The following is a 26,672-nucleotide window of genomic DNA, read 5'->3' as shown; positions in this document are numbered from 1 at the left end:
CATATAGCTGGGATGATTTAGGAGGGGTTTGGACCCGTTGGCTCTTGGGGTCCCTTCTAACACTACCATTCTATGGTTCTATGATTCATAAGTGACTCAGATTCCTGTTTGGATTTTGGGGTTCATCGGAATTAGAGAGATTTCTTTGAGTACAGAGCTCCCTATGGTCTCTATAGTTAGACAACCGTGATCGGGTGCGCCAAATCTTGCGTATTTTATCTAGGGTGCCAACCTCTTTTGCTCTGTATCCTGACCTATCCAGTCCTGTAATTTGCCGGGCATAATAGTGGATAATAAAATCCGCACAGGCCAGCATTATTTGTGTACTTCAGGAACTAGTGTGATATTTTATTGTCAGAAATTAAAGTTATCTTTTATTGGAAGGAATTTTTTGTATATTATTTCTTAACTCCTTGCGGTCACAGCAATTTGTGGCTTTTATAACAAACAATTTTTTGTTTTTCTCACTTTTGTTTATTGCAGTGGCCATAACCTTTTTTTATTTATTTGAGCAACATAATCATATGAGAGCTTATTTTTTCGGGATAAGCTATACTTGTCAGTGGCATCAATTTCTGGTACATATCACCGATACTTATTTTAAAAAAAATCTTTTTAAAGCTGAGTTCACGTATCCTGTAATCATCTGCTAGAATGGATCCTGCAGAGATATGTTGACAAAATGATTTTTGCAGGATCCATTTTTTTAACATTGGAGTCTATAGAGAACGGATCCATTAACGGAATGCTATTTACTTTTCATTTAAAATGGAACCTGTAAGAAAAAATAAAAAAACAGATCTCTGCAGGCTCCGTTCTAACGGATAAGTACAGGACGTGTGAACTCAGCCTGACATTATTAGGCATGAGCGAATGTATTCACCACTATTCGGTATCCGACGGATAATGGGGTATTCAAGGTATTCGCTATCCGACGGCTAATATGGAATTCGCTCCGATACTTTCATTTTCATTTCTGGACTTCCTGGCGCCTTTTTCCAACCAATGAACACATCTGATGTTGCTTGCCCTCACAATAACGCTGCAGCTATCTTTGTTGTGGTGTTACTGTGATTGGCTTGGCCGCCCAGCGTCATAGGGGCTATATAAGCCAGCGGCCATTTTGGTCAGTCGGTCTCTTCCTCTCTCTTTCTTACTCACCAATCACGGGCGCGGTGCTGCACGGCTGTCACACTGTAGCGGGTTCTCCAGCTTTTGAAAATGCCAGCAGCTCAATATTCCATCTCGTATTCCCTGTTTCCCCTGCCCACAGGCGCCTATGATTGGTTGCAGTCAGAAACGCCCCCACGCTGAGTGACAGCTGTCTCACTGCAACCAATCACCGCCGCCGGTGGGCGGGTCTATATCGTGTAGTAAAATAAACAATTTGAAACAGCGACGTGCGGTCCCCCCAAATGATACCCAGCCAAGGTAAGCACACAGCAGCGGGCTGGTATTCTCAGGCTGGGGAGTGCGAGGGCCATGGTTATGGCGCCCCTCTCGCAGCCGAGAATATCAGCCCACTGCTGCCCCGAGAATGTCGCATCCATTAGATGCGACAATCCTGGCGTGTCACCGGCTCTTCCCGATTGCCATGATGCAGTGGCAATCGGGGTAATAAGGAGTTAATAGCAACCCATAGCTGCCACTAAGTCTATATGTAATGGCAGCGTCTATGACACACAATCACTAATCTGTAAGTAAAGTAAAGTAAATAAACACAGCACCGAAAAATCCTTCCTTTGAAACGAAACACCGAAAAGCCCCTCTATCACCACTTTATTAACCCCCCCAAATATCCAGGTCCGGCGTAATCCACACTATTTCAGCGACGTCTGTGAGCGAGTGCTTAATGCAGCCTCATTCCGTGAACGATGCTGCAGGGGTAACTCCAGGTCATTTCTCACGATCAACACATTACCGTTCGCGGGAACTTCAGTGATGCTGTAAAGCACAACTCAGAGTGACGTCACTGACCGGCAGTGATCCTGCGAGTACTCAGATCCAAGCTCCCGCAGGGTCACTGCTCCATCACACATACTGTTTAGGGGGGGAACACATACATCACAAATAAAAGCTGTAATATCATCTATCTAGCCATCTATCTATCCATCAATCCATCCATCCATCTATCCATCTATCTATCTATGCCTCTATCTATATATCTGTCTATCTATCCATTATCTATCTATCAATTATCTATCTATCCCTCTATCCATCTATCTCTCCTGTTTTTAATCTATCCATCTATCTATCCCTCTATCCATCTATCTATCCTTTTTTATCTACAGTTAGGTCCAGAAATATTTGGACAGTGACACAAGTTTTGTTATTTTAGCTGTTTACAAAAACATGTTCAGAAATACAATTATATATATAATATGGGCTGATAGTGCACACTCCCAGCTGCAATATGAGAGTTTTCACATCCAAATCGGAGAAAGGGTTTAGGAATCATAGCTCTGTAATGCATAGCCTCCTCTTTTTCAAGGGACCAAAAGTAATTGGACAAGGGACTCTAAGAGCTGCAATTAACTCTGAAGGCGTCTCCCTCGTTAACCTGTAATCAATGAAGTAGTTAAAAGGTCTGGGGTTGATTACAGGTGTGTGGTTTTGCATTTGGAAGCTGTTGCTGTGACCAGACAACATGCGGTCTAAGGAACTCTCAATTTAGGTGAAGCAGAACATCGTGAGGCTGAAAAAAAAGAAAAAATCCATCAGAGAGATAGCAGACATGCTTGGAGTAGCAAAATCAACAGTCGGGTACATTCTGAGAAAAAAGGAATTGACTGGTGAGCTTGGGAAGTCAAAAAGGCCTGGGCGTCTACGGATGACAACAGTGGTGGATGATCGCCGCATACTTTCTTTGGTGAAGAAGAACCCGTTCACAACATCAACTGAAGTCCAGAACACTCTCAGTGAAGTAGGTGTATCTGTCTCTAAGTCAACAGTAAAGAGAAGACTCCATAAAAGTAAATACAAAGGGTTCACATCTAGATGCAAACCATTCATCAATTCCAAAAATAGACAGGCCAGAGTTAAATTTTCTGAAAAACACCTCATGAAGCCAGCTCAGTTCTGGAAAAGTATTCTATGGACAGATGAGACCAAGATCAACCTGTACGAGAATGATGGGAAGAAAAAAGTTTGGAGAAGAAAGGGAACGGCACATGATCCAAGGCACACCACATCCTCTGTAAAACATGGTGGAGGCAACGTGATGGCATGGGCATGCATGGCTTTCAACGGCACTGGGTCACTTATGTTTATTGATGACATAACAGCAGACAAGAGTAGCCGGATGAATTCTGAAGTGTACCGGGATATACTTTCAGCCCAGATTCAGCCAAATGCCGCAAAGTTGATCGGACGGCGCTTCATAGTACAGATGGACAATGACCCCAAGCATACAGCCAAAGCTACCCAGGAGTTCATGAGTGCAAAAAAGTGGAACATTCTGCAATGGCCAAGTCAATCACCAGATCTTAACCCAATTGAGCATGCATTTCACTTGCTCAAATCCAGACGGAAAGACCCACAAACAAGCAAGACCTGAAGGCTACGGCTGTAAAGGCCTGGCAAAGCATTAAGAAGGAGGAAACCCAGCGTTTGGTGATGTCCATGGATTCCAGACTTAAGGCAGTGATTGCCTCCAAAGGATTCGCAACAAAATATTGAAAATAAAATTTTTTTTTTTGGGTTTGGTTTATTTGTCCAATTACTTTTGACCTCCTAAAATGTGGAGTGTTTGTAAAGAAACGTGTACAATTCCTACAATTTCTATCAGATATTTTTATTCAAACCTTCAAATTAAACGTTACAATCTGCACTTGAATTCTGTTGTAGAGGTTTCATTTCAAATCCAATGTGGTGGCATGCAGAGCCCAACTCGCGAAAATTGTGTCACTGTCCAAATATTTCTGGACCTAACTGTATCTATCCATCTATCCTCTATCTATCTATCCCTCTATCTATCTATCCCTCTATCTATCTAGCTAGCTATCTATCTATCTATCCTTCTATCCATCTATCTATCCTTTTTTATCTATCCATCTATCTAGCTATCCATCTATCTAGCTATCCATCTATCTAGCTATCCATTTATCCATCTATCTATGTATCCCTCTATGTATCCCTCTATGTATCCCTCTATGTATCCTTCTATCTATCCATTATCTACCTATCTATCAATTATCTATCCCTCTATCCATCTATCTATCCTTTTTTATCTATCTATCCATCTATCCTCTATCTATCTATCCCTCTATCTATCTAGCTATCCCTCTATCTATCTAGCTATCTATCTATCTATCCTTCTATCCATCTATCTATCCTTTTTTATCTATCTATCCATCTATCTAGGTATCCATCTATCTAGCTATCCATCTATCTAGCTATCCATTTATCCATCTATCTATGTATCCCTCTATGTATCCTTCTATCTATCCATTATCTACCTATCTATCAATTATCTATCTATCCCTCTATCCATCTATCTATCCTTTATCTATCTATTCGAATATCTATCCATCTATCTATCTATCAGATGGAGAGAGGGATGGATGGATGGATGGAAAGAGATGGATGGATGGATGGAAAGAGAGAGGGATGGATGGAGAGAGGGATGGATGGAGGGAGGGAGGGATGGATGGAGGGAGGGATGGATGGAGGGAGGGATGGATGGAGAGAGGGAGGGATAGATGGAGAGAGGGATGGATGGAGAGAGGGAGGGATGGATGGAGAGAGGGAGGGATGGATGGAGAGAGGGAGGGATGGAGAGATGGGATGGATGGAGAGAGGGATGGAGAGGTAGGGAGAGAGGGATGGATGGATGGAGAGATGGATGGAGAGAGGTATGGATGGATTGAGAGAGGGATGGACGGATGGATGGAGATGGATGGAGAGAGGGATGGATGGTTGGAGAGAGGGATGGTTGGAGAGAGGGATGGATGGATGGTTGAAGGGAGGGATGGATGGATGGTTGGAGAGAGGGAGGGATGGATGGAGAGAGGGAGGGATGGATGGAGAGAGGGAGGGAGGGATGGATGGAGAGAGGGAGGGATGGATGGATGGAGAGAGGGATCTAATTTGTGTGAGGGAGGGTTAGTACAACAAAGCTGAGCTTTTGCATTGCTGTCAGCTCAGCTGAACTCCTTTTCCCTCACACTGACTGTCATGACATGAAAGCAGAGAGGTGTTTGTAATCTCCGCTCTGCTGCTGGCACTTTGTAATCACACACATCTCTGCAGTGAAATCAGTGAGGAGACTGCTGTTACATGTCTCACACGGAGAAACGTGCTTTAAGCTATTGAGGGTGTGTCTCCTTTTCCCCTGTATGTTGCTGCCTACTTACGAACGTCAGACAGGGAAGAAGAACACAACCTCAGGCAAAAATCTCTGGTAATGCCACCTTGGACTTTTACATGTACATTATAATCTAAACTCTTCAATCTAAAATCTCGAAAGCGGGAAAAAAAAAATGAAAACATTAAAGCAACGTTTTATTCAGCTCTTCAGCCACTATTCGATGGTGGCACCAGTTTGACATGCTGAAACTGGTGAAAGGTCCTCTTTAAATGTAATGTATATCTACGTCATATTATAGGAAATGTTTTAAATTATCCATTTGTTAACAAGCTGCTCTGCATTTTGTAAGAATTTTTTTTATTTCTTTGTTTCCGAATAGTAATGATATATTTTTATGTAGAATAGGTTGGGTCCTAATAAGTAAACTGGACTGTTAGTAGAATAACTACCGTATGCTGGAACACGTCATTGGGGTGATTTAATAGTAAGTTATCAGTAATTTCACCTATTTCATATTCAGGTGAGATGGACCAAGAAATCCTGTGGACATTTCATGAACATACAGATTTCAATTATTTCCACGTAACAGTGAATTCATGGCATAAAAAAGAAATATCACCGAGCCAAAGCCCAGAAGACAGGGAATGCCTATCTTGTATGAGGGATTCGCCATCATCCACATCTCCAGAAAATGAGCTTCCAGATGAAGACAAGCTCGTGACCAGTTCTCCATATGCCAGCGATGGTCCTAGTAACCATAAAACCAAGCACTCCTGGAATGAGCAGGATGGGATTACCACATCGCCCATCCCCTGTGGTAGAACCAAGTCAAACACTGAAAATCGCATGCAGAGCTTCCGCTTACAAGAAGATCCCATGTGTTTCTCACAGTCCGCTCAAGAGGGTTATGAGCAGATGAGTGACTCGCCATCGATAACTTACCTTGCTGTGACAAAGTCTATTCCTTCCTTTGCTGCAAATAGAAAGGTACAACATAACATCTTTGTAGAAGATCCAGAGGAAAAGGAAATGATTGATGCACCATCTATCACTCATCTTGCTATGGCAAAGTCTATACCCTCATTTGCTCATAGAAAGACCAAAAATTACATTCTTACAGATGTTCCAGAGGAAGAGAAGACTCTGAATGATGTGGAATATATCACTCATCTTGCTGAGGCAAAGATACCATCAGTTACTGCACAAAGAAATGAGAGAGATGGAAATCCTGTTGACATTCCAAAGAAAGAACAGTGGAAAATGTGTGATGCACTATCTAGAACGCACCTTGCTCAGGCAAAGTCTATAGTTACCTTTGCTGAACCTAGAAAGGTCACTGGTAAAGAAACTGCTGCCTCCAAATCTTCATCTGTTATGGGCGGGCTGAATCAGAGAAGGTATTCGTGGGTCAAGACAGCTCAGGATGAAGAACGTCAGACCATCCAAGATTAATAGTACATCGCCATGCTAGGTAAGAAAATAGAAAATGGTTTCTCCACTTTTGATAATCTACTTGTTAGAAGTATTCCTTGATGAATTTGCCGACTACAAATTGCCCGCCTTGCTAAGACCCATTAATTAGTTGCATTTCTAGGAGCAATTTGGAAGTGAGTGTTCATATTCTGCAATAGACATCCTTCAGAGCAAAAGACACACTTTATGGCTATGTGCCCACGTAGCGTATTTTCATGCAGTTACGCTGCGTTCTGCACCGCAGCGTAACTGCATGCGTCCTGCGTCCCCAGCACAATCTATGAAGATTGTGCCTAATCCATGCCCACGTTGCGTATTAGAACGCAGCGCTTTGGCTACTGCCAGGATGTTGCGTTCTAAAAAGCAACATGTCACTTCTTTCATGCGCTTTGCATGAAGCTCCCGCTCTGTCTATGGGAGAGGCTGCATCCAGAGCGCATAAAATCGGTTTTTCATTACGGACGTGTGCTGTTCAAATCGCTGCAGAAATAACTGCAGGGACAGAACGCAACGTGGGCACATAGCCTTAAACTGCTCATCACTGTCTCTTATAGATAAGGATCCTAACATTGAACACACCACAATAAACTCAGAATTTCTTAATAGGTTATATAAAAATTAGTTAATTAGACAATCCCATTCCTAGGGAATTTGTCATCAGAAAATGACCTAATGTTTAATTCAGGATTTATATATATATATATATATATATATATATATATATATATATATATATATATATATATATATATATATATATATATATATATATATATATATAATATATATATATACTTTCTCTTATTTTGGGTTTTTATATTTCACATCACAATCTGTATTAATTAAGCCTGCTTTACATGTTACGATTTCGCATACGATATCGTATGCGATCGTAACCGCCCCCATTGTATGGGCGGCACGTTCAATTTGTTGAATGTGCCGGACATACGAGTAACCCCCCGTCATACGTACTTACCCGTCCATATGACCTCGCTGTGGCTAGCGAACATCCACTTCCTGGAGTGGGAGGGACGTTCGGCGTCACAGCGGCGTCACGCGGCACCCGGCCAATAGATGCGGAGGGGCGGAGCTGAGCGGGACGTAAACATCCCGCCCATCTCCTTCCTTCCGCATTACTGGCCGGGAGCCGCAGGACGCAGGTAAGATCTGTTCATCGTTCCCGGGGTGTCACACACTGCGATGTGTGCTACCCCGGGTACGATGAACAATCTGACGTTCAATTCATGAGGAATGAACGACGTGCGTGCGATGAACGTTTTACCGTTCAATCGCAATCGCACGTAGCTGTCACACACTGCAATGTACCTTACGATGCCGGATGTGCGTCACTTACGACGTGACCCCGCCGACACATCGTAAGATACATTGCAGCGTGTAAAGCGGGCTTTAAAGTTAGAAATCTTGCAATTTTCATCCTGACCACTGGAGCTATTGTACACTCCTTCTTCCTGTTCTTTCAGGAAATCAACATTTACATTAGCAGCAATTGACTGACTCAGGCCCTACCTTTTCTATGGAAGCAGCTAATGAGCATGACGAAAGTGATTGTGAAGGGTGGGGGAAGTAAGGGAACCTGTGAAATTACCTATTATAAATGGTCAATTCTGCGCTGTCAACTGGGCATGTCTGTCCTTGCGATCCAGTCTGTGATGATAATTAAACTGCTGAAAACTCTTCCTTAAAGAACAGGTTCCGTGAGTTTATAATATTCCCAGAGACCAATGGGAAACTTGCAAAATATCTTTTTAAATACAGATTGTGTTATGAAAAAAAATACATTCCCATATCCATTCCTCAACATTGAAATTGCAACACCAAGATGGAAAAGTCATGGAGTTATGAAAATTACTGGATTAATAGACATGTTAAAGGGAACCTGTCATGTGCAATATTCACCCAGAACCACGAGCAGTTCTGGGTGCATATTGGTAATCCCTGTTTAGCAGTCCCTGTGTCTAGTTGTATCTAGTAGCATAGATAAAGAGAACTTTAGAAAAAGTATTTTATATATATATATATATATATATATATATACAGTTAGGTCCAGAAATATTTGGACAGTGACACAAGTTTTGTTATTTTAGCTGTTTACAAAAACATGTTCAGAAATACAATTATATATATAATATGGGCTGAAAGTGCACACTCCCAGCTGCAATATGAGAGTTTTCACATCCAAATCGGAGAAAGGGTTTAGGAATCATAGCTCTGTAATGCATAGCCTCCTCTTTTTCAAGGGACCAAAAGTAATTGGACAAGGGACTCTAAGGGCTGCAATTAACTCTGAAGGCGTCTCCCTCGTTAACCTGTAATCAATGAAGTAGTTAAAAGGTCTGGGGTTGATTACAGGTGTGTGGTTTTGCATTTGGAAGCTGTTGCTGTGACCAGACAATATGCGGTCTAAGGAACTCTCAATTGAGGTGAAGCAGAACATCGTGAGGCTGAAAAAAAAGAAAAAATCCATCAGAGAGATAGCAGACATGCTTGGAGTAGCAAAATCAACAGTCGGGTACATTCTGAGAAAAAAGGAATTGACTGGTGAGCTTGGGAACTCAAAAAGGCCTGGGCATCCACGGATGACAACAGTGGTGGATGATCGCCGCATATTTTCTTTGGTGAAGAAGAACCCGTTCACAACATCAACTGAAGTCCAGAACACTCTCAGTGAAGTAGGAGTATCTGTCTCTAAGTCAACAGTAAAAAGAAGACTCCATGAAAGTAAATACAAAGGGTTCACATCTAGATGCAAACCATTCATCAATTCCAAAAATATACAGGCCAGAGTTAAATTTGCTGAAAAACACCTCATGAAGCCAGCTCAGTTCTGGAAAAGTATTCTATGGACAGATGAGTCAAAGATCAATATGTACTAGAATGATGGGAAGAAAAACGTTTGGAGAAGAAAGGGAACGGCACATGATCCAAGGCACACCACATCCTCTGTAAAACATGGTGGAGGGAACGTGATGGCATGGGCATGCATGGCTTTCAACGGCACTGGGTCACTTGTGTTTATTGATGACATAACAGCAGACAAGAGTAGCCGGATGAATTCTGAAGTGTACCGGGATATACTTTCAGCCTAGATTCAGCCAAATGCCGCAAAGTTGATCGGACGGCGCTTTATAGTACAGATGGACAATGACCCCAAGCATACAGCCAAAGCTACCCAGGAGTTCATGAGTGCAAAAAAGTGGAACATTCTGCAATGGCCAAGTCAATCACCAGATCTTAACCCAATTGAGCATGCATTTCACTTGCTCAAATCCAGACTTAAGACGGAAAGACCCACAAACAAGCAAGATCTGAAGGCTGCGGCTGTAAAGGCCTGGCAAAGCATTAAGAAGGAGGAAACCCAGCGTTTGGTGATGTCCATGGGTTCCAGACTTAAGGCAGTGATTGCCTCCAAAGGATTCGCAACAAAATATTGAAAATAAAAATATTTTGTTTGGGTTTGGTTTATTTGTCCAATTACTTTTGACCTCCTAAAATGTGGAGTGTTTGTAAAGAAATGTGTACAATTCCTACAATTTCTATCAGATATTTTTGTTCAAACCTTCAAATTAAACGTTACAATCTGCACTTGAATTCTGTTGTAGAGGTTTCATTTCAAATCCAATGTGGTGGCATGCAGAGCCCAACTCGCGAAAATTGTGTCACTGTCCAAATATTTCTGGACCTAACTGTATATATTGCTAATGAGTGCAGGGACTAGTCGCAGGGGCGTTAGTTCCTGCGTTCGTTCATTTCACCCTCTTAGCATGTTAGCACACTGGTGATGCTGCATTGAATAGCATGTTAGAACTCCCCTGTTGGCGTGCTGACATGCTAAGAGGGCGGAATGGGGACCTAACGCCCTTTTGACTAGTCCCTGCGCTCATTAGCATATCATTCTAAAGATCTCTTTATGTATGCTACTAGATACAGTGACGGGTAGGCAGGGATTACTAATATGTACCCAGAACTGCTTGTGATTCTGGGTGTATAGTGGACCTGACAGGTTCCCTTTAAAGATTGATTAAATAGGAAATAAATTTTCAAAACATCTCGAGTGATCAAGTATAAGTGAAATAGGCATAAATACACCCACTTACACACCTTGGCTGCTATCATTGAGGCTGTTAAAGGTCATCTACGGAATATTCTTCTAAGCTAAATACCCTTGGGACACAAATCATCAAAATCCACTTCTAGTAGCTCCCTTTTGAAATTACTGACCAATGACATCCCATTTGTGGTTGATGGCAGACATGTCCAGAGACACTTTAGCCATGGTAACATGTTTAGGTCATGCAGGCTGCTCAGTTAGGCTGTGTGCACGTTGCGTTTTGGTTGCGTTTTAAACTGCACCGTTGTCAATGACAAAATGCATGCATTCCCCAGCAAAATTTATGAGAAATCAGAATTTCCATCCGCATATTGCTTTTTTTAGGCAGCGTTTTGTTTGACAAATATTTGTCAAAATCATTGAATAAAAAATAGCAACATGTCATTTCTTCATTGCTTTTTGTGCACATTTTCCACCCACTAAAATGAATGAAGTGTGTCAAAATGTAAACAAAGTGTTTAGTTGTGCATTTGCACTGCATTTTGGTTCCATTTTGGATCCATTCTTGTCAGCAAAAACGCAGGTCTCTCGGTCTCTCTCTCTCACAGCCGCCAGTAGGCGGGTATATATTGGGCGGTAGAATAAATAAATAATTTTAAAAAAATGGCATGCGGTTCCCCCCAATTTTGATACCCAGCCAAAATAAAGCCACACAGCTGAGAGCTGATATTCTAAGACTGGGGAGACCCACGTTATTGGGAGCCCCCCAGCCTAAAAATATCAGCCAGCAGCCGCCTGGAATTGCCGCATCCATTAGATGCGACAATCCCGGGACTTTACCCGGCTCATCCCAAATGCCCTGGTGCAGTGGCAATTGGGGTAATAAGGAGTTAATGGCAGCCCATAGCTGCCATTAAGTCCTAGCTTAGTGATGGCAGGCATCAATGAGACACCAACATCACTAAACTGTAAGTGAAAGTAAAAACACGAACACCAAAAAATCCTTTATTTGAAATAAAAGACAAAAAAACACCCTCTTTCAACACTTTATTAACCCAAACACAACCATCCAGGTCCGATGTAATCCACACGAGGTCCCACAATGCTTCCAGCACTGTTACATCTGACACACAGCGAGTGGCCATAGAGCATGACCGCTCGCTGTGAGCTCTATGCAGCAACCGAAGTGAGTCACACTATCAAGGGTGATGTCACTCACGTTATCCGCGGCCACAGCTGGAGTCCTCCAACTGTGACAGCAAATCACCCAAGTGACTGAAGTGAGCCGCACGATTAGCGGTGCCGTCACTCAGGTGATTTGCGGTCACAGGTGTATCCTTCACTTGTGAACACAAATCAGGCCGACAGACAGAGCCGTGCGATGACAATGAACTTGGGTGAACCTCTGACGTCAAAACTGCAGGCCCCGTACTACTACCTGTGTCGCAGTACTTACGTCAGAGGTTAACTAGAGTTCATTCTCATTGCACAGCTCTGTCTGCTGTCAGCGGCCAGTCATGCTCTATGGTGCTGCTGGGATAGAACAGGGATGTAACAGAGCTGAATCGCCATGGGACCGCACTGTCAAAATGCATGCATTTTTGGAAGCATTTTTTTTGTCAAACACAGTGTTTGCAGTTGTCAAAGTCTGCCAGAGGGTGCATTTTTTTGTCAAATCAAGAACGCAGCGTGCGGACATAGCCTAACATGAGCAGTATGTGGCCTGGCATTATCATGTTGAATAATGGCTCCTGGGATACGTTGGGAGAAATAGTTCCACAACTAAATCAATGTAATGCTGAGCTGTTAATGAACCTGTAATGAAGACTAGAAGGGTCCATCTACTATACATTATGCCATCAAAGCCATAATCTTGGGAGTTGAACCGTGTGACGTTTTCTGATGGCGGGATCTTCATGGTATTAACCACATGGTCTTATTAGATTTACAAAATAAAGCGTAGTTGTCCATTCTGTACTGCAAGTGAAATTTGACTTCACGTACAAAACCTAACTAATCAAAATGTGTCTACACAAACCATTAGAAAGCCTTTACATAACATTGGTCTATGAGCCAGATGTCAAGTTATTGGGGCAATGAGTTTCATTCCACCACTCTCAAAAGTTATCATGGTGCCTTTGACTTGGGCGCCGTTATAACTGGAGAGTGGTCTGGACACCACTTGAGCATCCTCATGAAGAGACCTTCACGAGAGAAGTTGTTTTTGAACATGACAATGCCAGGCCACATGTTACTTGTGCTACTGTAAGCAGCCTGCATGACCTAAAGCATCTCTACATCCATTTACCATAGACTCCAATGTTTAAAAAGGACCCTGCTGAATATCGGTTATTTAAAAATCAAGAAAAAAAAGTTGTGTCTGCATAACTTTATTACCAACGGATTGCTGCTGGATCCGTTCTATCAAATGATCCTTAGACATGTGATTGTAGCCTGATGGAACTAAAAAAATAAGTGAAAAGTAAAAAAAATATATAAAATAAAACTACTGTAGTGTCAGTCACCCGCTTTTTCACAATCTGAAAACAAAAAAAATAAATATTTGGTATTGCCTCTTCTCTAACAGCCTCATCTATCAAAATTACTATACTGATAAACTGTCTTACGAAAAAAAAATCAAGATGCCATATCATTGTCTGGTCAGCACACCTCTCTCCAAAAAGTCAGCAAAAAGTGGTCAAATTGACATATGTAACTCCATAATGGTATCAATATAAATGTCAGCTCGCCTCGCAACATAACCTATGTAAGTTGGTAAGCTGTAATGTTGCATGGAGATGCATTGACGCTTGCCTGATACCATTTATGCACTGTTCTTGATCGGATCATAGTTAAATCCTCGTTAGGAAATGGTTCTGGCACTTGCTGGACTTTCTTGATTCCTTCCTTACAGCATTTGATCTTATTTGTTTGAAGTTCCTAATGGTCCGATAAATGGTTGATTTAGAGGCAGTGTTACAAGCAACCATATCCTTGCCTTTAAATCCATTTTGATGCAAACCAATGATGACTGTATGTGTTCCTGGCGGTAACTATGGTTAACAATAGAAAGTTAAAGGGAATCTGTCCCCTTTTGTGGTTTTTTAGTTATTAATTTTGGCTTACAGGTGAAATTAGCCATACCTGTATGCCTCCTGGATGATGGGCCGGTTTGGAAAAATCCTCTTTTATATCTTCTGTCTTCTGGGCTATGGGGCGTGTGCTGCCCGCAAGATAAGCTGCCTCCAGTCCCCCTTCTCCCCAATTTCTCTTCCTTTTCTCTTAAGTATCTGCCTGTGATCTCAGGACTGCAGCTGGAAATCCCGCACCTGTGCATTCTGCATGTCTTCTCTCCCCCTGTACTTTTTCGCCCTTCCGTGGGTACAGTCTTCAATTTTGATGTGTGCAGGCACCACAGAGTCACTGCGAAGTAGCAGTGACTCCCCAGCACCTGCGTACAACAAAATTGAAGACTGTGCCACAGTAATTTGTGTTTAGTTTAATGGATTGTCCGGTTAAAGCAAGTTATCACCTATTGACAGTATAGGTAATAATTTGTTAGTCCATGTGTATCTGTCCACTGGGAATTAGGCGGGCTTTACACGCTGCGACATCTCTAGCGATTGCTAGCGATGTTGAGCGCGATAGCACCCGCCCCCGTCGCACATGCGATGTGGTGCTTGCTGCCGTAGCGAACATTATCGCTACGGCAGCTTCACACGCACATACCTGCTCTGCGACGTCGCTGTGACCGGCGAACCACCTCCTTTCTAAGGGGGCGGTTCATTCAGCGTCACAGCGACGTCACAGCAGCGTTACTGAACCACCGCCCAATAGAAAAGGAGGGGAGGAGATGAGCGGCCGGAACATGCCGCCCACCTCCTTCCTTCCTCCTTTTCCGGTGGACGCAGGTAAGGAGATGTTTGTCGTTCCAGCGGCGTCACACATAGAAATGTGTGCTGCAGCAGGAACGACAAATAACACCGTACCTGCAGCTGCACCGATATTATGGAAATGAACGACGTGTCAACGAGCAACGATTTTTCACGTTTTTGTGCTCGTTGATCGTCGCTCATTTGTGTTACATGCTGCGATGTCGCTACCGGCGCCGGATGTACGACACTAACGAAGTGACCCCGACGATATATCGGCAACGATGTCGCAGTGTGTAAAGCACCTCTTACAGTGATGGGTACAATGGAACAGCACTGCAGATGCTCGACCTGTGCTCCATTCTTTCCCTATTGTGCTGATCAGCGTTGCGCTCTGCTTATTCCGACAGCCTCATAAGGAATGAAAGGAGCCGCAATTGGGCGTCCATCCTGATGAATGAGTTTCTAACAAGGATAAGGGCTTGTGCACACGTTGCGTAATTCATGCATTTACGCTGCGTTTAGCACTGCAGCGTAAATGCATGCATCCTGCGTCCCCAGCACAATCTATGTAGATTGTGCATAATCCATCCGCACATTGCTTTTTTGAACTTAGTGATTTGGATGCCAAAATTTTGACCCAAATCCGTGCATTCAAAAAAGCAGTATGTCAATTATTCCGTGTGCTATGGATGCTGCTCCCACTCTGTCTATGGTGGGGGCAGCATCTCGAGCGCATGAAATCGGCATTTATTCTGCTGAAACACTGCATCCATTACGTAGTGTTTCTGCAGCGATTTGATGCGCACATGTGCTGTCAAATCGCTGCAGAAATTTCAGCAGGTATGTGCGCACAAAGCCTAAAAGTTCCCCAATCCACGGATCAATGCGAGTGCAAGTGGTGGGAAAACCTTTCTCTAGGGGCAGATTTAATAATCTGTGTCATGATCCAAGTACAACCCGTGATCAATGAACTAAAAAACAACCTAAACCAAAAAGTCCCCTTGACTTTATAAACAGACCAATGTTATTAAATTCTTGCTTTATTGTGGGCCCCTTTGGAACTTCTGCATTGGACCCATGAGCTTCACGTTACCCCACTGACACCAATCGGCTTTATTTTAGGAGCATTTTAACTTTGCAGCCCTTATAAATATTCCTTTAATTGAAACCCATTAGATAAGCAGAACCAGCTGTAAACAGGGGAGATGCCAGCTATATTATATCACCTGCCAATCATTGCTATTAACCTCTTAAATGCTGCTGTATTTTGTACCAAGTTATTTACTGATCTCTAACACTGACTTCTCTGCTTTATGTTACAGGTTCAAGCATCTGCTAAAACATCGTAAATAAAGTACCTGAATGCAACGAATACTTCTGGGTTACCGTGTCTGTTGTTAATTACACATATGTTAAATCCTCATTCTTCCTGTGCAAACAAGGTTTAGGCTGCATGCGCGTTTTAAACTGCACTGTGTCAATGACAAACTGCATGCTTTTGCTTGTCCAGCAAAGACTATGAGAAATTAGAATTTCCATGCGCACATTGCAGTTTTTTTGTCAGCGTTTTATTAGTCAAATATTTGTCAAAATCTTTGACAAAACAAAAGCAGCATGTCAATTCTTTTGCGTTTTTTTTGTCACATATTGTCACCCATTGATGTCAATGAGGTGGATCAAAAACGCATGGAAAAACAAATTATTGCGTTTTGCATGCGTTGTACTTGTGGTTTTGTTAGTAAAAACGGAGGTCACCCACATTGTTCCAAAATAAAAAAAACATTGTAGGAGTGAAAATCTCTCTCTCTCTCTGCTTCATACTCACCGATCACCAGTGCGGCTGTCACACTGCTCTTGCGGCCTCTCATGCTTCTGTCGAGGCCTTTCATTAAGCGCATACATAGTTACCACTGCTGCTCATTAGGCTCATACATATTCACTGCTTCCCCTGCCCACCGGCATCTGTGATTGGTTGCAGTCAGACGCACCCCCACGCTGAGTGACAGCTGTCTGACTGCAACCAATGACAGCCGCCAGTAGGCAGGTCTATATCGTTCAGTAAAATAAATAATTTAAAAAAACATTGTGAGCTTTCCCCCCCCAATTCCAACCAAGATAAAGCTTCACAGCTGAGGGCTAGTATTCTCAGGCTGGGGTGACCCATGTTATTGGGAGCCCCCCAGCCTAAAAATATCAGCCAGCAGCCGCCGGAATTCATCCATTAGAAGCGACAGTCTCTGGACTTTACGCAGCTCTTCCTGATTACCCTGATTTATGGTCACAGGTGGAGAACTCCAACTGTTAACTCCGACACACTATTAATTTCCAATAGACCAAAAAATGAACGCAGTAGTTGGATATCAAAATCTCTTTCTTTTATTTTGTTAGTGCAAAACGTGAAAAAAAGGTGCTGTACAATTGTCCGCCAGGTGTCACCTGGCGGACAATTGTACAGCACCTTTTTTTCACGTTTTGCACTAACAAAATAAAAGAAAGAGATTTTGATATCCAACTACTGCGTTCATTTTTTGGTCTATTGGAAATTAATAGTGTGCCGGAGTTAACCTTCTAGTGACTGTCTAATTTCTCCTGAGCACCTATGGGAGGTGATGTGAGGTCTTTCCTTTTTCATTAACTTCATTCGAGAACTCCAACTGTGACCGGAAATCACTTGAGTGACGGCACCACTGATTGTGCGGCTCACTTCAGTCACTCGGGTGATTTGCTGTCTCAGGTGGAGTACTCGAGCTGTGGCTGTGCCTAACTTGAGTCACATTACCGCTGATAGCGCAACTAACTGCAGTTGCTGTGTGGAGCTCACAGCGGGCAGTCATGTTCTATGATGCTCGCTGTGATCATCAGATGTAGAAGTGCTGGAAGCACCATGGAACCTCGTGTGGACTACGTCGGACCTGGAGAGGTGTTTGGGGGGTTAATAAAGTGGTGAAAGAGGATGCTTTTTTGACTTTTATTTTAAATAAAGATGTTTTTGGGAGTTTGTGTTTATTTACTTTCACTTACAGATTAGTGATAGGGGGTGTCTTATAGATGCCTGCCATCACTAAGCTAGGGCTTAGTAGCAGCTGTGAGCTGTTATTAACTCCTTATTACCCCGATTGCCACCGCACCAGGGCAACGAAAAGAGCTGGGTTCAGCACCAGAATTGGCGCATCTAATGGATGCACCACTTCTGGGGTGGCTGCGGGCTGCTATTGTAAGGCTGAAAAGGGCCAAATAACAATGGCCCTTCCCACCCTAATAATATCGGCCCCCAGTTGTCTCCTGCACCTTGGCTGGTTTTAGAAAAATGGAGGGGACCCCACGTCATTTAAAAAAAAGAAACAACATAAAAAAAAGCGTGGTATCCCCTCTATTTTTCATAACCAGCCAAGGTACACAAGACAGCTGAGGGTTGCAGCCTGCAGCTGCTTCTGTTCCTGTGCTGGTATGGAAAACGGGGGGACCCCACGGCATTTTTTTATCCCCCCAAAAAATGAAAAAAACCAACTCACCAAGCTAGTTATCCCCCTATTGAGCTGTTCTGTTATTTCATTTTATCTATTCTATCTGTCCTTTCTTTGTAGCTATTCTATATGTTTTTTTCATCTATTTTTTTATCTATCGATCTTTTCTAGCTATCTATCAAATATCCTATCCTATCATATTTTTTTTCTCCTTTAAAAAATGCATTAACAAAAACGCAGCATAAACGGATACGTTTTGATCACTTTTTTTTGTCAAACACAGTGTTTACAGTTGTCAAACTCTGCTAGAGGGTGCTAAAAATGCAGCGTGCGCACGTACCCTTATTTTCCAGTATTAACACAGCTGCCCAGGGACCTTATTACTCACTAGAAGGTGGCCCGATTCTAACGCATCGGGTATTCTTGAATTTGTGAAGTTAATGTATGATTTTTGTTATATATATATATATATATATATATAATATAGATGTTGTTGTGTGTAGTTACCAAGTGTTTGTGTAGGGCGCTGCAAATGTTCTGGGTGTTGTCTGGGTGTGGGGGTGTGTGAGAGCGGTGTTGTATGTGTGTTGCGTTGTGTGTGTTGCATTGTTTGTGGAGCGCTGTGTGTCTGCAGTGTTGTGTGTGTGTGTGGTGCTGTGTGTGTTGCGCGGTTTGTGTGGGTGTGAAGTGCGGGTGTGTGTTTTGGGGGGAGGTATGTTTTGTGCAATGTGTGTGTGTTGCGCGGTATGTGCGTATATTTGTGTATGCCGCGGTGTTTGTGTGTTGGGTGTTGTGTGTGTGTGTGCGGCGTTGTCTGTGTGTGGGTGTCTGTGTAGGGCGGTGGTTCCCAGTGTGTGTGTGTGTGGTGTGTTGTGCGGTGCGCGTGTGGCGCTGTGTGTGTGTTTTGGGGGGAGGTGTGCACCCCCCATCGTGCTCCATCTCCCATGCTGCGCACCCCCCATCGTGCTCCATCCCCCATGCTGTGCACCCCCCATCGTTCTCCATCCGCCATGCTGCGCACCCCCCATCGTGCTCCATCCCCCATGCTGCACACCCCCCATCGTGCTCCATCCCCCATGCTGCGCACCCCCCATCGTGCTCCATCCCCCAGGCTGCGCACTCCCCCATCGTGGTCCATCCCCCAGGCTGCGCACTCCCCCATCGTGCTCCATCCCCCATGCTGCGCACCCCCCATCGTGCTCCATCCCCAATGCTGCGCACTCCCATCGTGCTCCATCTCCCATGCTGCGCACCCTCCATCGTGCTCCATCCCCCATGCTGCGCACCCCCCATCGTGCTCCATCCCCCATGCTGCCTACCCCCCATCGTGCTCCATCCCCCATGCTGCGCATCCCCTATCGTGCTTCATCCCCCATGCTGCGCACCCCCAATCGTGCTCCATCCCCCATGCTGCGCACCCCCCATCGTGCTCCATCCCCCATGCTACGCACCCCCATCGTGCTCCATCGCCCATGCTGCGCACCCCCCATCGTGCTCCATCCCCCATGCTGCGCACTCCCCATCGTGCTCCACAGTCACACATCAGACAGTATACACGCACACATCTGATCGCATACACTCACACCCCACTTCTCCCTGTGCCCTCCAGTGGGCGGTCCCAGCAGCTGTGCTGCACGCCGTGCTCCTCTGCCTTCTGCCGACACTCACAGATCCGATCGCATACACTCACACATCAGAACACACGCACACATCCGATCGCATACACGCACACATCCGATCGCATACACACACACATCCGAACGCATACACGCACACATCCGATCGCATACACGCACACATCCGATCGCATACACGCACACATCCGATCGCATACACGCACACACACATTGACGATATCGCACATACGCGCTCACACACTCACAACATCCGGAGATACCACATGCTTCCGGCCATGTGATCCTCCGGCAGGTCCTGGAAGGTCACTGCACGCACAGTATCGCCGCCGAGAAGTAAGCGATATCACTGGATGTTCTGAGTGTGTGGATGCGATCTGATGTGTGTGTGAGGTGTGTGTGAGAGTGAGTGAGTGTGATCTGATGTGTGTGTGTGTGTGTCTGTTCTTGTGTGTGTGTGTTCCGCCGCTGCAGGACCTTGATGCGCTCACCTGCTCCCGGTCGGCGTCTGGTGAGTATGACTGCGGGGTCTTCTTTCTTCTGTCTTCTCTCTTCTGGGGGTGCCCGCTGCCTATAATGAAGTGTCTTGCAGTGTCTTTAACTCTTTCACCGCTGCATGACACTTCATTATTGACCGCAGCGTATGCCGGCTCCCTGCATATGTGTACCGGGAGCCGGTGTTCGCTGGTAACCATGATAAACATCGGGTAACTAAGGGAAGCGCTTCCTATAGTTACGCGATGTGTATCATGGTTACCAGCGTACACCGGCTCCGTCACGATCCAGCATCGCAAGGTTATGTCCGCCGGGGGCGGGGCCGGGTGTGCCAACGTGTGGCGGGAGCGGGCGAGGCGTCAGCGTATGCCGGCTCCCTGCACATGTGTACCGGGAGCCGGTGTACGCTGGAGCGGGCGATGCGTGCGGAGGGCCGGGGCGAGTGGCTAATCCATGCGAGGGGCGGGGCCAGGCCGAGGCGAGCGGCCAATCCGTGGGGGGGCGGGGCCAGGCCGAGCCCAGAGGCCGATCCGACAGTTGTCATGCTAACGACACTGTCACGGTGACACTGTCACGGTGACACAATTTTGGAGCAAGACAGACAGGCAGACAGAATAAGGCAATTATATATATAGATGTCTACCAAACATCACGGATATAGCAGGACAGTCCCAATTAGGGGAGATGTAACTCAACGTCAGGACTATGTCCCACCTTCAGCGATGTCTTCAGCTGAAGTCAGAACAGTCCATGCAGAAAAGCAATTCTTCCCGCTTGTGCAGGCACAGACGATGGTGTGATTGTTCAGTTCGTTCTTGTTGAAGCAGCTGTAATCTGTCTGCTTTGTACAACACATACAAACAAAATTCATTCTTTGCTTTGTGGTCTTGTCCAGGATTTGACCTCATAAACTCTTTCAGTTGACGCAGCTAAAAGGAATCTGTCAGTAAGTTTTTGCTACCTCATGTGAGAGCAGCATGATGTAGGCAGAGATCCTGAATCCAGCTATGTATCACTTAGGGGCCCTTTGCACACTACGACATCGCAGGTGCGATGTCGGTGGGGTCAAATCGAAAGTGATGCACATCCGGCGTCGCTCTCGACATCGTAGTGTGTAAATCCTTTATGATACGATTAACGAGCGCAAAAGCGTCGTAATCGTATCATTGGTGTAGCGTCGAGCATTTCCATTAATTGGAAAATACCGATGTTACGATGTTGTTCCTTGTTCCTGCGGCTTCACACATCGCTGTGTGTGAAGCCGCAGGAGCGAGGAACATCTCCTACCTGCGTCACGGCCGCCAATGCGGAAGGAAGGAGGTGGCCGGGATGTTTACGTCCCGCTCATCTCCGCCCCTCTGCTTCTATTGGCCGCCTGCCGTGTGACGTAGCTATGATGCCACACGACCCGCCCCCTTAATAAGGAGGCGGGTCGCCGGCCAGAGCGACGTCGCAGGGCAGGTGAGTGCATGTGAAGCTGGCGTAGCGATAATGTTCACTATGCCAGCTATCACCATGATATCGCAGCTGTGACGGGGGCAGGGACTATCGCATGGCATCCTGCTCAGTCCCACAGATGAAGGAGGCGCAGTGCCAGCCAGCGACCCACAGCACAACGCTTCCCTCCAGCACTGTGTGGGCCCCCTCTCCACTGTGACCTGAGTGGTATGTGCTACACCCCTCCCCCCACTCTATCTGTATGTGCCCACCCCACCCCCCATGGACCTTAAGAGCCACGTGTGTGGGCCCCCAAGAGCCGCATATGTGGGCTCCCAAGAGCCACGTGTGTGGACCCCCAAGAGCCACGTGTGTGGACCCCCAAGAGCCGCATATGTGGGCCCCCAAGAGCCACGTGTGTGGACCCCCAAGAGCCGCATGTGCACATTTCTCAGCTGACCCATCATAAGCTACAACCTCTGCATTAAAAGGAGATAACTACAACAGTGTGTCTGTATGTATGCAGCAGAGTGGTGTGTGTCTGTCTGTATGTATTCAGCAGAGCTGTGTGTGTCTGTACATATGCAGCAGAGCTGTGTGTGTCTATCTGTATGTGTGCAGCAGAGCTGTGTGTCTGTCTGTATGTATGCAAAAGATCTGTGTGTGTGTGTGTCTGTCTGTCTATATGTATGCAGCAAAGCTGTGTGTGTCTGTCTGGCTATATGTATGCAGAGGAGCTGTGTGTGTGTCTGTACTCAGCAAAGCTGTGTGTGTCTGTATGTATGCAGCAGAGCTGTGTGTGTCTGTCTGTATGTATGCAGCAGAGCTGTGTGTGTCTGAATGTATGCAGCAGAGCTGTGTGTCTGAATGTATGCAGCAGAGCTGTGTGTGTGTCTGTATGTAGCAGAGCTGTGTGTGTCTGTATGTATGCAGCAGAGCTGTGTGTGTCTGTATGTAGCAGAGCTATGTGTCCCTCTGTGTGCAGAAGAGCTGTGTGTGTGTGTGTCTGTATGCAGCAGAGCTGTGTGTGCAGCAGATCTTTGTGAATATGTACTGTTTGGGCAGCACAGCAGAGCTGTGTGTGCAGCAGAGCTGTGTGTATATATATTCTTTGGGAGGCAGAGATGTGTGTGTGCAGCAGAGCTGTGTGTATATATTTATATACAGCAGAGCTGTGTGTGTGTGTTTGTGTCTGTACATATGCAGCAGAGATGTGTGCAACAGTGCTATCAGGGTGTGTGTGTGTGTGTAGCAGAGCTGTGTGAGTGTGTTTGTATGCATCAGAGCTGTGCATGTGGCCCCCCCATAGCTATCTGTGCAGCTCCCCCAGAGCCGTATGTGCAGCCCCCCAGTAATGTGTATACCCTCAGAGCTGTTTGCTTCTCCAGTAACATCTATGCCCTCCAGTAATGTCTATGCCCCCCTGCCCCTCCTGTGATGTATATATTGTAGCCCCCAGCCCCACCTGTGATGTACTCTATATACAGCAGTCTACGTGTGCACTGTGCACGGCCATGTCTGTTAGTGTCGGCCATCATGCTGCACAGCCACATACCCAGGAGGAGCTGGATGGAGACAAGCAGGTATGTGTCTGTATGCATGTATGAGGTGTATCTATGTATGTCAGTGTATATGACTGTATAGATTTGTCTGTTTATATGTATTTTTGTTAGTTTATCTTTAAATATGTAAGTGTACGTATCTGTGTATTTGCGTGTCTGCGTGTGGATGGGGCACACTGAGACTCTTCCACCCAGGGCCCACAAAAACCTGGAGCCGGCACTGGTCCCACCTACATCAGGCTCTCTATAGAGATTGAGCATTGACAGTGAGATGTCAATCAGAAGAGGGGGCATGTCGGACTATCCTGCAGGTGAAATTCTAGTGTGAGTAATGATATGTCCTGCTGGTTATACAAATGTAGTGGGTGGGCCTACCCCCTACTAGTCTAGCATAGATAACCCGGCACTGTTGTTATTAAAAATGTTTTACTATTGTTTTTATGATGTGTTAGGGCAACCCCTAGTGGCCGGGTGGGACGGCTGTTGCCACCGGGGAGGAGGAGTCGGCCGGATTGCTAGGCAAGGTCTGTTTGTGTGTGAGACAGAGAGTATCCGGGTCAGCGGAGAGTGAGCATCTGCAGCGGCAAGTGCGATTGTGTGAGCGGACCATCAAGGGACACCGGAGATCAGGAGGTGGACGCAACCTCAGAGCCTATTCTGCCGGTGTGGGTCCGGTGTATGCTTGGCTGAAGAGTGGGAGCCCGGAGGAAGTGGAGTACTTTGGGCATATCCCCACCAGAGGGTGCGTTTGGGCAGGTTGTCCCCAGCTCCACTAATATTGCCGTAATCCGCTGACCGGAGTGTTTTATCTTTGTGAATAAATGTCGTTTTTATTGCATCTGGACTTTTGCCTGCAGCCTTTTTGTGCATCGGCCGATGAAGACACCGACATACACTCTCTCAACATTGAAGAAGTGATGAAGCCAGGGATGTGCCTTGAATACAGTGCTGCCACGACTACACAGCCAGAGGCCTCCCTGGCTGGTCACTTCATGTGGCGTAGTCGGCAGGATGCGAGTCCCTTGCCGGAGAACCAGGAGTCTGAAGACCAAGTAGTGCCTGAAGCACGGAATTCGGACTATGAAAGAAGATTCCCAGTCCCATGGTGGGAGGAAGAAGTGCCCAAGGCGTTGGACCGGGCACAAGATGGCGGCAAGATGGCCGTCGTCTGTGAAGATAACGAGAGCGCGCGAAAAGTTGGCGCCAAAAGAAGAGCCTGGGGCTGGCTGGCGCCGAAGAAAAAGGACAGAGTACTCCGCCCAAAGAGGGGAGGCGCCAGCTCCAGGGCATGGAAGATGAAGAAAAAGAAAAAGAAGTACCTCAGCGGAGTCAAGATGATGCGTGAGGCTGGGGGTGGAGTCCGTGTAAGAGCGGGAAACGAAGACCCGCCTCCACTTCCTCCAGCCTCAGCGTCGACACCACCGCCATTACTAGCGATTTTGTCGGAAACCGAGATGGAGAACTTTGGGCAACCTGCGGAGTTGGCGACGACTATGGCCCTCATCAGCCTCGGTCGAGGCCGACCCCGGTTCGCCCCTGCTAGCGAGGCCACGATAGCGGACCTTCCCATTGGACCGGGAGGTTCTACGAGGCCAGACAAAGTTTCCTGGAAGACCTCATGGGATGCTCAAACCGGGAGCACCATCACAGAGGTGAAGGCGACCTATGCTACTCCGCCCATGCCAAGCCGTCCGGGGGTTGCTGTTTTCCCATGGGACACCCCGCAGCTTAACGCCGCCGCCACACCATTTGTTCCGGCGCCAGAGTCGGCCGAGGAGTTAGCCGGTCGTCTAGAGAAGGACCACCTGGGCTTCTTCTGGGACCCAGTCATCGTCTCGCCGGAGGAGTCGCGCCCCAGTGTTCCGCCCCCGAAGCCTGACCCCGTCCAGGAACGGCTCCTGGCTGAGACCATTGTCCGGGAAATGCTGTTCGGTGCCGGCGGCGAGAAGTTAGCCCAGCAGTTTGTGACCGGGGTAGTAGTCAAGTTTAATCAGCAAGAGGGATACGGCTTCATCCGAGAAGTAGAGACCGGGGATGATTATTTTTATAACCGGGTTCATCTCGACGTCGAAGGACTCCCTAAGCGACTCCACACCCTTTGGCCGGGCGAAAAAGTCACCTTTCTGCCGGATGCCGGTAGCCGCGGCCTGTTTGCCGTCTGCGTGTCCCGCATGCCGACCACCCGGGAAGCGGAGCAGTGGCAGGAGGAGATAGAGTGGGAGGAGCAGCAAGAGCGGCGCCGGAGCCATGCCAAACCGCTCCCGCCCGCGCCTCCTCAGCCCAGGCGCGTCCTGGCTGCTGCCCCGGAAGCAGCGATGGAACCGGCTCCTGATCCGGAGAAGTTCCCAGCCGTGGTAGCGGTGACCCAAAACGTGACTAATAAGCCGGTCATTATGCTGGATGCACCACCACCATCCCGGGCAGGAACACCGTCACCGCCAAGAGGAGCTGCAGCAGCTGTGCTGGAGGAACCGTCCTACGCCCCGGTGTCTTTCAGGCGAATCCGCCGCCAACCGGGACAAACTCTGGGGGCCTACATCCAGGCTCAAGCGGAAGAATGGAAGAGAGCCTGGCCCCCAGAGTAAGTTGTTGCCTCCAGCATCTGCCGAGACCGGTGTTGTTCAAGACCGGCGAAAAGTTCTTTTGTTGTTGCAAAGTTTGACGGGCCTGTTGCCCTCCAGCGAAGACCGGGAGCGCTACTGAAGCCTCCGGGCACCCATCTAAGACCGGGAGCGCTGTTGAGCCTCCGGGCGCCCATCTAAGACCGGGAGCGCTGTTGAGCCTCCGGGCGCTATCCAGAGACCGGGAGCGCTGTTGTGCCATCAAGCGCCCCTCGAGACCGGGAGCGCCGCTGAACTGGTGCCGCTGTTGAGGACTGAACCGAAAGGTTTTTATGTGTTTATGTTTTTATGTGTTTAAGAGCCTTGCCGGGAGGCTCGGATTTTAAGAGGGGAGGCATGTAGTGGGTGGGCCTACCCCCTACTAGTCTAGCATAGATAACCCGGCACTGTTGTTATTAAAAATGTTTTACTATTGTTTTTATGATGTGTTAGGGCAACCCCTAGTGGCCGGGTGGGACGGCTGTTGCCACCGGGGAGGAGGAGTCGGCCGGATTGCTAGGCAAGGTCTGTTTGTGTGTGAGACAGAGAGTATCCGGGTCAGCGGAGAGTGAGCATCTGCAGCGGCAAGTGCGATTGTGTGAGCGGACCATCAAGGGACACCGGAGATCAGGAGGTGGACGCAACCTCAGAGCCTATTCTGCCGGTGTGGGTCCGGTGTATGCTTGGCTGAAGAGTGGGAGCCCGGAGGAAGTGGAGTACTTTGGGCATATCCCCACCAGAGGGTGCGTTTGGGC

At 46.6% G+C, this 26,672-nt stretch overlaps 1 protein-coding gene across 2 annotated transcripts in view; it reads left to right on the top strand.

Annotated features, from left to right (window-relative positions):
* Positions 1 to 16,137, top strand: part of LOC142244173 (uncharacterized) — a 28,814-nt gene extending 12,677 nt beyond the window's left edge. For both annotated transcript variants that reach the window (XM_075316376.1, XM_075316375.1), the window contains 2 exons: positions 5,829 to 6,779; positions 16,048 to 16,137. In XM_075316376.1, the coding sequence (XP_075172491.1) occupies positions 5,829 to 6,760 (932 nt within the window). In that variant the 3' untranslated portion in view covers positions 6,761 to 6,779; positions 16,048 to 16,137. The remainder of the gene's footprint in view (positions 1 to 5,828; positions 6,780 to 16,047) is intronic.
* Positions 16,138 to 26,672: the final 10,535 nt, after the last annotated feature.

Source organism: Anomaloglossus baeobatrachus, chromosome 6 (assembly GCF_048569485.1).
Source record: "Anomaloglossus baeobatrachus isolate aAnoBae1 chromosome 6, aAnoBae1.hap1, whole genome shotgun sequence".
Classification (NCBI taxonomy): Eukaryota; Metazoa; Chordata; class Amphibia; order Anura; family Aromobatidae; genus Anomaloglossus; species Anomaloglossus baeobatrachus.
Note: the sequence above shows the minus strand (reverse complement) of the source record. Positions and strands in the feature narration are given on the sequence as shown.